At 39.6% G+C, this 13254-nt stretch overlaps 1 protein-coding gene across 1 annotated transcript in view; it reads right to left on the bottom strand.

Moving 5' to 3' along the window:
* BLMH (bleomycin hydrolase) overlaps positions 1-13254 on the bottom strand; it is a 41722-nt gene that overhangs the window by 15431 nt on the left and 13037 nt on the right. Inside the window, exons 7-11 of the mRNA XM_014480433.2 lie at positions 7934-8089; positions 6660-6818; positions 6475-6542; positions 4717-4834; positions 2047-2116 (exon numbers count right to left, since the gene is read on the bottom strand). Coding sequence (XP_014335919.1) covers positions 2047-2116; positions 4717-4834; positions 6475-6542; positions 6660-6818; positions 7934-8089 — 571 coding nt within the window. The remainder of the gene's footprint in view (positions 1-2046; positions 2117-4716; positions 4835-6474; positions 6543-6659; positions 6819-7933; positions 8090-13254) is intronic.

Raw genomic sequence — 13254 nt, 5'->3', positions numbered from 1 at the left:
AGCCCGGCATTTCTCACATGTCCAGCATACAGATAAAACAAGCAAGGTGACAGCGGACAGCCCTGGCGTACTCCTTTCTCAGTCTTGAACCAATCCGTTATTCCATACAGGGCTCACCAAATTCTCGATTCAGGCTGTTCCTCTGCATTCATTTCTTAACTATCATCATTTTACATATATAACTGAATTCTGATTGCTTAAACTTTCTGCTAGCTTTCCTAAAGTTCATAACCGATCTCTACCCAATTCCAATGTTTGTGTGTCCTAAAACAAGCTCATCTTATAAGAAATCACCAATTAAAATACATGCACAAAATGCACTTTAATTCATAATGGTTTAGCAAGTGTCCCATAATCACAGAACAATGACAGAAATCACAGAAGGGGGACACGCAACTACGTGATGATGAACAGAGTAACAGTGCTGATATTTGTTTACATATAAACACTGAGCTGCAGCGTTCCACAGCAGACCCCAGGGACAGTTAAGCCAAAATCCACACCCATGATCATTTCACAGGGAGATGAAAAGACTTGGAATGACTGATGAAATGGCCTCTCAGTGTTAGCCATCACAACTGCCTGTGCTGCTCAATCGGGGCATACACAAGCCTTGTCAAGGCTCTTCCAAGACACCAGTTTTCAAATACAAATGACTGAAGCTCCATGTGCTCAATTCCAAGCCTCTACATCCCTCCTTCTTCCACCTTTTTACCCCTGGAAATCCTAGAGCGCTAAAGGACTTAGCTGGAAAATCATTTAAACAGAGAGGGAAGTAACAGAGGGTTGCTGAGATCTCTAATTTCTTTTTCTTTTCTTTCCCTTTATTTATTAATTGATTTAATTTCTAGCTGATTCCTGCTTGGGTGAGATGGCTAAAGTTTGATTCCAAGTGTCTGGGTTATCTCACTAGACTCCCTATCTATTTCCTCCCAGCTTTCTAGCTAGTCTAGTAAGTAAGCTGTGGTTAACATGTGCTTCCTAGCCAGAATCCACTGGCTAAGGTAAGGAATGTGGACTCTGGGAAGAAGGTGCTATAAGACGCACACAGCACCCAGGCAAACATGCTGACATGCACCATGTTCTAGGGCAGTTGCCACTTTTTGGTTTGAAACCCTAAAAATTAAAGCACAACACCACCTTATTATCTACCTTAAAAGTAGATAATAATCTACTATTATCTACCATGAAAAACTTATACCTGTGGTGGATTCATTTTGATATTTGGCAAAACTAATACAATTATGTAAAGTTTAAAAATAAAATAAAATTAAAAAAAAACCCAAAAAAAAAAAAAAAAAAAAAAAAAATACGTTCTCAAAGATTTGCAAGAATACACCCTAAACAGTTAATCAATGGTGATCTCTGGGTGGCAGGATTATTAGAGGCTTTTTTTTCCTCCGGACTTTGGGCTTATCAGTAGTTTTTATTTTGCTACAACTCACATATTATCTGTGTTTGTTTGTTTTTTAAAGCCCAATTACTAGAATTTACTTAAGACTTCTGCCTGGCTTTTTCAGAATAAAACAGTTCTAAATGGTAACCACAGCATTCTCTTCCTCTTTAGACCTCACAACTTCTAATGAGTCTCCAATAAATGCCTCAAGTTTCTTGCCAGGCCCATTCTCCTCCTTGGAAGGCTTCTGATCTTCTAGAGTTAGTGCAGCCAACAAAAAGGCACCAAATGCTGTACAGCCAACAGTCCTGGCAAAGGGCACTCAAGCTTCTTACTGGCCAAGGGATTCCGGGACAGAGAGGTGTAGGAGGGTCACTGTGGTCCGGAACAGATGCCAGCACATACTGGTCTCAGAGCCAACCATGGCGTTCAGGCCTCCCACGCTGCTGGCAGGAATGCTGGGGGCAAACGAGATCCTCGGATTTTTCTCTAGAATAGTCCAGCTAATAAGTTAGCTAACTGGACCAATTACTGAAAAATAAAAATGAGCCACACCAGGGCAGCTCTTTCTTCCCATATCTCTTAGGAGGCAGAGAGTAGCACAGAACCCAGTCACTTTGAGTCTGGCAGTATTACCAGCGTAAGCTTACCTTTGTGGCCATGGTCTTCACCCCAAGAATTTTCCACTCTCCATTTTATGAAACCACCCTCCTGATCATCCTGCAAAAGAGTGGATGACAGCAGAGAGTCTGAAATGAGATCTGAAATGAAGTGTCATGTAATTTTAGCTCTTATTCAGCCACTCAGAAGAAACAGCCTTCTCTATACAGCAACGCTATACATGACCAGGGCCGTATATCTTCTACTATAACTAAGAGAATGTCCTGTTAGAGGTGGATTTTGAATCTCTTCAGGTGAAAATACAATAAACCTAGCCAAGCAATAAATACTACTATTTTCTCCTTTACGTTTTATGGTATACAGAAAATAAGCACATTAAAATGCCTCTTGGCTAAGAAAAACAACATGTTAAAACTACGAAAAGCAGTAAACGCCGTGTGAAGCCAGGGACTCTTGCTTCCGATTAGCATTCTTTGCAGAGGCATCTAACCGTATTTATTTTAGCAATGAATCTCAGACCTAGTCAAGAGTTTAAAAAAGAAAACAAACACATTCCCATCATATAGCCTACTTTTCTTACTTAGGGGAACCAAGAAATGATACTCTCCCAAATGTGCTTTTTTACTGATTTGGTTACACAAACATTGAATTTAATACAGTAGAGATGGAATGGCAAAGCAAAACACTATTTCCATAAAACAAAACCTCGGCAGTTCTGTTCATCGATCTTCATCAATAAAATGATACTCATCACGATAATTTTCATTTACAGTCTCTATTACAGTGACACAGAGAGGGATAAGAAGGTTCCATTTGGGAAAAGACTGTTCTTTCATGTTTACCCAGAGCATTAGCTGATGTCAAAACAACTTAAATCTTTGTAGCCTGAGGAGAGAACTGGCTCCTGAATTATCTCCTAATGATTTCATCTGTCAACTCCCACTTGCATAAAACTGCACAAATCACATCTAAACGGGATTCAATTTTACTCCTGACAGTTTTCTTGAATCTCAGGAATTTCCCATCGCAGAAATAGCCAACAAACCCCAAAGTTTCAAATACCCTTATCTGGACTACCCCTTACTCTTAGCCCCAGAGACTTTCAGAACCACACCAGTACACTGCACACTCTGGGCCAAGCTGACTGGCTGTTTTGGTTTTCTACTCCCTGCGTTGCAGCCCATCTTTACTTTCCTTTTCAAATATCGGTGTTAGAATCTCCATTACCTAAAGTCATTTATTACAGTAAGTTTGAAAGTGCTTCCTCTTCTTGCCTTTGCCAATGAATTCCTACATGACCTAGATCAAGCCACGTCATCTACAAATACAGAAGAGTATCTGGAACTCCCTCTCAGGGATTCCAAGAAATCAGCAACAAGAAAGGATATCCCAGAATACTTACAAGCATTTATCTCCGCTTTATCATTCAAAGGCAATGCAAACTAGTTTTATAGCAGTCAAAAGTGGAGAGAAGAGAAAAATCTCAATATAAAATTCCAGTTATGATAACATTAATTCTGCTTTATAATATTAACACGTAATGTAGCTCCATTTCCCAGAAGGAAAAACAGTATATTACTAAACCATGCCTATTAAAGAATGGAGCTTCCAGAGAAAAAGACATGGAGTATGTATGATTTTTATTTCTGAAAAGTAGTAATACTCTATAACAGAGATGGAAAATGATAAAAAGCCAAACTCTCTTAGAAATTATAAAGTTTTCGTTTTCCTTTTTAATAATCCTCTAAATAGTTTAAAAGTTTAACTTTAAGGAGCTTAGTTGTAAATCCACTGAATTTTATAATATAGCAGGTCTAAACATAGAATAAAATACCAAGTTGTTCATATTTAAGTAGGTTAATAGTACTTTATTCTAGTTTATTTACGATAGCATTTTATCTCAACATTTACAGTATTTTATGAAAAGCTCCTTCTAATATTTTGCCAAGATAATGTCAAGATAGTTATTCTGTGACACTCTTTCCAATAATTAGATAGGCTTGGAAAGAATATTTTTGCTTGCAGTGGTAAAGAATTAAAGTATAGTTTGATGTCTTCTCTTCTTTATGATCCCTGAGCACAGGAGTAAAACTCTTCTACAGACTGGGAATGAGGAGGCTTATTTGTGAAAGATAATACTGCAGTTGTTGTTTCCAACACTGTATCCTAGAAACAGTGGTATTACTAGTCAGAATATTCCATAGGGAAATCCAAAATACTCTACCTCCAATTTCCTGAAACTCTGAATAAATTCAGTACTGAGCATGGAGTCCACCAATTACTGTTATTGACATTTTACTGCAGAAGAATCTGAACGACAAAGGTGAGACTGAACATAAATCATCAAGATATGAATACTTTCAGGGCACACTTTAATTCCTTATTAAACTGAAGTGGTCGTCTTCGAAGTTTCCTTGCTGACCTCTTTTCACACAGAGAATTTCCAAAGTTACAGAGAAGCAGTTACTTCCTTACTCCCTGCTGACCCAAATTTTGTTCCTTATGGAAAGTTCCTATTTTTATGACTTCTGAAAGCATGCAGCCAACCCCCCAGAGAGGTGGGTACAATGTCTTGCTTGGAAGCTAACTTCTAACAGGAAGCACATACGCTGTGAAGAAGCTCTGCTGGATTAAACGGCCCGCAGGGGAATGGAGGTTCCCCTGTGCAGATACTGGTGTCTGCATGCTGGGGGTCATACCTTTTCTGAGACAGCAGTGAAGGTCATGGCGTGGGTCATAAGTGACTCGCCAAAAGTCAGCCTCTCAGCTTTATTCATGTTCTTCATGGAGACACCGAACACCAACTCATGGTCATAGCTGTTAAAAAAAGAATAGCACAGAATACAGAAAGTACAATCACGGGGGATAATTGGCTTCTGGCTGTAAGAAGATCACAGAAGAAACTGAAGGGGCTCAGCAGCTCCAGACAAATCTGGGCTGCAGCTCTTCTGAGAACGTGGTAAGTGCAGAATCTAGTCTCTCAATGGGATTCCATTCTCTCTGTGTCACAAGAGCTCTCAGAAAAATAAGAAGTTATTAACATAAATTCTCCTAATACAAAAACTGACGAAAGGCTGCACTGTCAATTTGGAAAGAAAACAACAGCAAAAAAAAGTTTTTGAAGTATTTCTTTCAAAAATGGTCTCTTTTGAGCTGGTTGGGCTTCCCCGGTGGCTCAGCGGGAGACCTGGATTTGATCCATGGGTTGGGAAGATTCCCTGGAGAAGGGAATGGCTACCCACTCCAATATCCTGGCCTGGAGAACTCCATGGACTGTATGGGGTCGCAAAGAGTTGGACACGACTGAGTGACTTTCACTTTGAGCTGGGAGAATTCAGTTTCCGAATTCACACAGACCATGGCTAACTGTGAAATTTAAATAAATGTCAAAATACTAGAGAATATTTTCAAAGTTTAGAAAACCTCATGAAATCTTTTAGCAGATTTCCTTTCTCCTACTGTTAACTGTCAAGATATTTATTCAATTTCCTACAAGTAATAATTACTTAAAAATAACACTAATGTGATAAATTTTAACAGTCAAGGATTTAATATGATTTGGTTCACAAGCAAACCTTCGTTGTCATCAACAACCAGAAGGAATGCTTTAAAGTGTGTATGCAAATTAGTCCTAGTTGTCCTAAAGACAAAATACATAAGGTATCAAATAATGGAAGTAGGAAGAAGAATCAAACATCAAACAAGAGACCTAGAAAACCTTTTGTTACATCCCAAATACACTTAACAGATTTACACATTAATCAATTTTTTAAAACTGTCTTCCTCAAGGAGAAATAGTTATTATATCCCTTATATGTGGAATCTAAAAAGAAATGATACAAATTAACTTACTTACAAAACTGAAAGAGACTCACAGACTCAGAGGAAGGACTTGTGGTTACCAGGGGAGAAGGACTAGTTAGGGAGTTTGGGATGGACATGAATATACTGCTGCATTTAAAACGAATAACCAACAAGGACCTACTGTATAGCACAGGGAACTCTGCTCAACGTTACGTGGCAGCCTGGATGGGAGGGGAGATTGGGAGAGAACGATACATGCATACGTATGGTTGAGTCCCTTCACTGTCCACCTGAAACTACCACAGCATTGTTCATCAGCTATACCCCAATACAAAACAGAAGTTTTAAAAAAGTTTCTTCCTCACATAGTATGACTTTTTAGGAGCACCCAACAATTTCAACTCAGATACGATCTTGACTTCCCAGCTCAGAGCATATAAATATGTGGTGTTCCAAAGTTTCAGCTATGAATCCTCAAACGCTACAAAATGCAAAGAAACAGGCCCACTCTCAGGCTTTGAGGTTCATTCAGAGATTAAGCCTGAGAGTGGCTAAATCTCATAAACCTCAGGTATGAGTCACTTCATACCAACAGTGCACGCCAACAGCCACAACCCACAAATGATTTTCTATTTTAAATTTCTTGTACTCACACATTCATGTCACTGAGGCCCAGTTTGCCATTGAAGTGTTTCCCAACATCACAGCCAAACCATACAGCCTAGGAACAGAGGAAGGAGGAAGACAGAATGTCAACATATGTCCTATCTTCCTATTACACCAAAGATTTGGAAGAGGTTTTAACTCTGTATGTAGAAGACACAGAAACAATACCAACCTCTCCATCTTTGATGGAAGCAGCAACCATCTTTTTTAAGAAGTCAACGGGCTGGTTGTTATACAGAGTTTTTCTCCCTCCGACCATATTGCTTAAATAGTCCACTGTGTAAAGTTTGTTGTACTTGTGCTGAGGCCGAGGGTCATTCACTAAACAAATCTAGGAGATCAAGAATATGTTGATCAGAACATAACACAAGGAATATCGAGAGATAGACCTCCCCTCCAAGTTCATATATTTGTATCAAGCTCATCACCTCTGCCTACAAGAATAAGCATTACAAACACATTGTTAAATAACCAAGAAACAAAAGGTGGCAGGGTCCTTTTGAGAGAGGTCCCTGTATATTCTATTTATTTGAGGGGAGACATTTAGGAGCTGCATCACCATTTTTCCTATTGGCAAAAGTCACCGCAAAACTAATCCTGAAGAATTATGTGCACCAAGTAAGGCAAGATGATGACTCAGGAGCCCATCATTACAAGATCCCTGCTCTCAAATTACAAGACAGGCTCAAGGCCTGGTAGTACAGTTGAATTGGGACTCCAGTGATAAAACAAAGCCATTTGCTTTTAAGAGGGTCAAGTGAAAAGTGAAGGTGTTAGTCACTCAGTTGTGTCCAACTCTTTGCAACCCCAGGAACTGTATATAGCTCGCCAAACTCCTCTATCCATGGAATTCTCCAGGCTAAGAATACTGGAGTGGGTAGCCATTTCCTTCTCCAGGGGATCTTCCCAGGGATTTCCCAGGACCCATGGATCAAACCCTGCATTACAGGCAGATTCTTTACCATCTGAGCCACCAGGAAAGCCCTTTAAGAGTCAAGATGCCAATAAGGAAGGGAAGACTGGCACCTGCTAGGCAGGTGGAGAAGTCCTGAAGTTAGTGGGAAAAATTGGGCTGAGATACTGCTCCCTTCCACGAAAGAGTCCCCAGAGGGCCCACAGTACAATGATGCTCTGAACCCAAGGTAAGAAATGCCCAAGAGACTTCTATTGTCTTTGTACCGGAGAATGACTCAGGGCCCAGACAAGGGGAGCTGATGGGAATTAAACTGACTGGGGACCCACAGTTAGAAAAGTCTTTGAGGAGGAGTGCTTGGAATCCTGAGTGGCCAACTGAACTGGTACATAAAATACTTCAGAAGAGGAAAAATTTGGTTTAGTGTCTTGTTGGATGACCATGCATATTAACCCCGGAATTGGATACTCTTTCTTGTAGTCAACAGGCATTTGAAAATAAAAAGCCAGTGGCTGCCATCGCCAGTCTCTAACCTTATCTTCCATATTGAAGAGTGGCTTGACATGTTGCCTGTAAAACTTCAAGGGTGTTATAGGGCCAATCTTTTGATAGTTTTTATCTTTGTCTCGATACTCCCAGGTGAATGTCTCTGGTGGATTACCCAAACAGATGCACACCACTCTGAATATCTGGAAAAAAGGAGGACAGATGAGCAATGGCTAGAGGGAAGCAGTATTTTTACCTCTTTTCTTCAAGTTTCAAGCTTGGGGAACACAAGAAATCAGAGGCTATACTGAAGTCAGAGATTTCACAGGAAACTTAATATTGCTCCAAAAATTGGAAGGTTGATGTCCAGGATTTGGTATCAGCAAACTTCTGAGTTCTTAAATAAACACTCAGAACAATACAATTCTGAAATGTTAATATTTAGTGCTTCGTATTTGCCCTGCAAGTCAAACTTCCTTAGCCAAGAAATCACTCACCACTGATCCACAACAAGATCTGGGTTGCTGCTCCACTGATTGTATATCAAGTGACAAATAATTACATGCATTTTATAAATAGATTTCCTTCCCTTTATGCTTCCAGGTTTTGCTTTGATTATGACGGGGGTCTCTATTCCCAGAAAAGTCACTAACTTTTTGGTGGAGTTTAGATGACAATGTCTATCAAAAGTAATATTAGAACGAGAATACACTGAGTAGAAAGGTACCATTTCTGGGGTTGAGACTGTAACATACTCTCTAATGATGTCACAAAACCTTCAAGTTAGCATCATTACAATCCAAGGATACATTTTATATTATTTTCATCTTACAGAACGACAGAAATAGAAGTATAGAGACATACCCTGTATAAGGTCAGCCCACAGAAAGTACTTTCTCTTCTGTATCAAATTTCCTTTACCTTTGAAAAAATATACACCATGATCTGCCTCTTCTTTCTCCACCCAGTCACCACCCTGATCCAATCTCATCACTTACTACCTGCATTATTTGCTCCTTACATTTGTATACTCCACTACAGTTAAAAGAAATGGATCCTGAGTGTGACTGTTTTGTGCTAGCCATTATATATCTGCTAGGTTAACTTAATTCTCACAGAACTCTCTCAAGGTGTAATTTCCCCTCTTCCTCCCTCCTCCAAAAGACTCAAAGAAATTAAGCAATCTACTTAAGATCATATAGCTAGTAACTGGCAGAATCATGATCTGAAGTCACACACTGTCCAAAAAAAACACAAAAGTATTGCTCCACCGGTACAGGGTTTAAAACAAAAAAGGAAATACTGTCTACTGTGCTGTACCACAGTCTGTGAATACCATGTCTCTCAGTCTTCTCAACAAAAATGGTAGACACCATTCAGATTTGACAGATAAAGAAACCAAGGTTCAGGAAAATAAATAGCTTGACTGATGTCCTATAGCCAGTAAATTGCAAATTCAGGCCTCAAAAAAAGCCTTAGGACAGATACCCTGATAAGCAAGGTTCAAACTTCTTTGAACCAAAGCCAGAAAATTAGAAATAGGCCTGCCTATGACTTCAGGCCTATAACTAAGGATAAAAAGACTCTTACGTCATATGGAAGACAGAGCCTTAACAGAAACACATCAGCCTACAGACAAAGTTATGAGTGCCTTTCATTTTATGTTTATTTTCCAAGAGTCTTCCTTTACTAGGATTTACTTTATGTTTTATGGGCCTGAACAGCTGGTCCTTAAACCACCACTCTCTCTTTTTAAAGTTATTTATTTTTGGCCGCTCTGGGTCTTCGTTGCTCTGTGGGCTTTTCTCCAGCTGTGGAAAGCAGGGGCTACTGTCCAGCTGTGGCGTTTGGGCTTCTCACTGCAGTGGATTCTCCTGTTGTGCAGCGTGGGCACATGGGCTTCAGCAGTTGCAGCCTCCAGGCTCTAGAGCAACTCAGAAGTGGTGGCATACAGGCTTAGCTGCTTTGTGGCATGTGGGATCTTCCCGGACCAGGGATCAAACCCATGTCTCCTGCACTGGCAGGCAGAATCTTCACCACAGAGCCACCAGGGAGGCCCAACTGCCTCTCTTTTAACGTATCATTCTCAGGCTAGTTTCTAATACAGAAAAGCAGCAGCAGGCATCACATGAGCAACTGTAATTAAGCTAATCCAGCCATGGACTAATGAGCTCTTTTTGAGATTCATAAGGACCAGACAGTCATTTTGCATTTCCTCAGCACCAAGGCCACAAATGGTAATTTTCATCATGAGGATCCTGCCACTGGTTAACTATGGTCAAGACAATTAAAGTGTATAATAAGAATATGTTTAAATAAGGAAGGTTTTATAGACTTAAATGATGTGTATTTTCAACTAATAATCATTGTCACATGTGCATGAACATTTTATATGGGGTCATTTTAATTAATTCTCAGTCATCTACTTGGTTTACCCAGTTCAGTTAAGCCCTGGCGAAAGAATGGGGGCGACTAGGGCTAGGCCTAATGAAGATTAAGACAAGTAAGTGAACCTCTGATTACTTTTAAACACATTCTAAATATAAGTGTTTTACACTACGATTTACATATACCTTATTGGGCATCTGACTGCCCTCTCTATAGTAAAAAGTGTGAAATCATTCCTTCTCATCAAAAATACACTAAAGGAAATCTGCATTTTAGCTATCTAAATGAATTCTATAATTCATCTTTTTTTGGAATACAAATATTTATGCCCTACTGCATGTTTTATAAAGCTGAACTTTTATCAAAGATATATACAAGGGATGAATGAGGATAAGGGTGACATCTCTTTCTCTTGTAGTAAAACTGTAATCTGAGACAATGTTGCTTTGTTTTATATTATTCGTTTACCATGACAATAAATTATCCAAAGCCATTCACATTCAAGTCAGTTTAAAACACTCTGGAAGGAATGTTTGGCTCCAAGTCAACTAACAATAGTGAAACAAGCTCTAATTTTAAAAAATTCTCTGAATTATAATCTCCAGGGCCCATGATACTTCAGTTCTTGATAAGAGACTCTACGTTCTGAAAAACTATTCCCTGTTCCCAAAATACAAAGCTGGCAGCGAGCTTTGGGTATCTGAGTCTGCTCTCTGGTGGACAACTCGGGAGTTGTTACCTGTTTCTCACAAGATGAAGCTGACATTCAGGACAATAAAAGATACTGGACACTGAACTCAAGTCATTATACAGAACTGAATACTGGTGAATAATAGAACCCGAAAGGCAATGGGAAAAAGACAAAACACATAGAAAGCATGAAATACAGGACACAGGGAAAGACTGTATGGACCCCAATTTAAGACAAATGATGTTGGATAGAGTCAATTCCCACCCTGGTGGCTAAACTGGAAGACAGACACCAAGTGAGAGGAGGAAGGCAGGATGCAATAGTTGAGAGTCAGTCATGAATGCTTAGAAGGGTGAGAGTCTAAAGCCAGCTATAGGCAGACACAGAATGGAGGAAACCATAGTAATTAGAAATGTTACTGGCTTGGCCAAAAAGTTCGTTTGGGCTCTTCCATAGGATGTTATGAAAAACCTGAATGAACTTTCTGTTCAACCCAAAAGAATGGGAAGGTAGTACAGTGGTTAACAACCAAGCTACTTGTAATGGAGCAAAACTGGTAATGCTAAGAGTTCAGTGCCTGGAACCACTGCAGAAGTGACAGAATCTTGGAATTTTCATTTGTATTTACAATACTGGATTGTCCAGTAAAGTCTAAAGCACTGTAGAAATATGATTTCCTTCTATTGTAAAGACACAAAGCTACAGGGCCATTAAGAAATCATCCACTCTGACCTTTTAGTTTCACTGATGGAGAAATTAGGTTCAAAGGTAAAGTGACCTATTGATCATGGAGATGACTGCCAGGACACAGAAATGGTCACAGAAAATAGCTGAACTTTGGAGAAGGTTCGGTGCCGAGGGTAAATGAACCAGTCACATGAGAAGAGTGGAGACCTTGGTGACTGCTGACAATGCAGAGAAAGGAGAGAGGAGACAGCTCTCTACTGCTTTCTGGTGGGGAATGAAAGAAAGGCAGGGATCTACTTTAAAAACACAACTCCTACTTGTGCCAGCAAAAGCACATAGAGGAGGAGAAACTTCCTGGAGGCAGTAGATATATTTTAGGGCAGGGAAAGACATAAAAACCTACACTTAAAAGGTGTGTGCCCTTTCGTGATGTTAAAGGAAATGAGCTCACAAAGATGGTAACTAAGAGTCAAATGATTACCTTCAGATTACTTTTAGAGTCTGTTTAGATCAAAGAAATAGTGAGAAATTCAGACTCTCCAGCTCTACCCAGATCTACTGAGTCAATCTGCACTTTAACAAGATCCCCAAGGGATTTGACTGTACAGTTTGAAAGCACTACGTTGAGCACATTTACTCTTTCCCTCCTCCCAAATTCTGCTTCTTCAGTTATACTTCTCTCATTCACACTGCTATTCCTGACCACATACAGGTTCCCTTATAATCACTCAAAAGCCTTCTCTCCCCTACCTGGAAACCTTCCATTTATATCACCCCAAATCTTCCCTCTTCCTTGTCCTCCACATTGGCAAGTCCTGTTATCTTCACTTTGAAGATACACCACCCTCAAATATATCCACTTCTCTTCATCCTTATTTTCATCCATCTGGTGGGAACCACTACCATATCTCATCTATACAATAGCCTCCACACTGGTCTCCCTTCTTCCTCTCCCGCTGTTTTACCATGCATTCTCAAAACAGCCAGGGTGACATCTTTTTTAAAACAAAAATTAAGCCACATCACTCCTCAGCTTAAATCCCCCAGTGGCTAGCTCACTGTAGATCTTCTTATATTTTTGATGTTTATGCTAAGTGAAATAAGTCAGACAGAGAAATACTGTATGACATCACTTATATGTGAAATCTAAAAAATACAGCAAACTAATGAATATAACAAAAAAGCAGCAGACTCACAGATACAGAGAAAAACTAGTGGTTAACTATGTGTCGGGAGAGGGGTAATATAAGGATCGGAGAGTGGGGGCTACAAACTAATAATGGTTGTTAAGACAGCTCAAGGATGTACTGTACAAAAGGAGGTTATAGCCAGTATCTTATAATAACTAAATGAAAAGTAGCCTTTAAAGCTTGTGTATACTCGATGACATAAAGCAAGATCCTCTATGACCCACCTCCTAGAGTAATGGAAATAAACACAAAAGTAAACAAGTGGGACCTGATTAAACTTAAAAGCTTTTGCACAGCAAAGGAAACTATGAGCAAGGTGAAAAGATAACCCTCATAATGGGAGAAAATAATAGCAAATGAAACAACTGACAAAAGATTAATTTCCAAAATATACAAGCAGCTCATACAATTC

Source organism: Bos mutus, chromosome 19 (genome assembly GCF_027580195.1).
Source record: "Bos mutus isolate GX-2022 chromosome 19, NWIPB_WYAK_1.1, whole genome shotgun sequence".
NCBI lineage: Eukaryota > Metazoa > Chordata > Mammalia > Artiodactyla > Bovidae > Bos > Bos mutus.
Note: the sequence above shows the minus strand (reverse complement) of the source record. Positions and strands in the feature narration are given on the sequence as shown.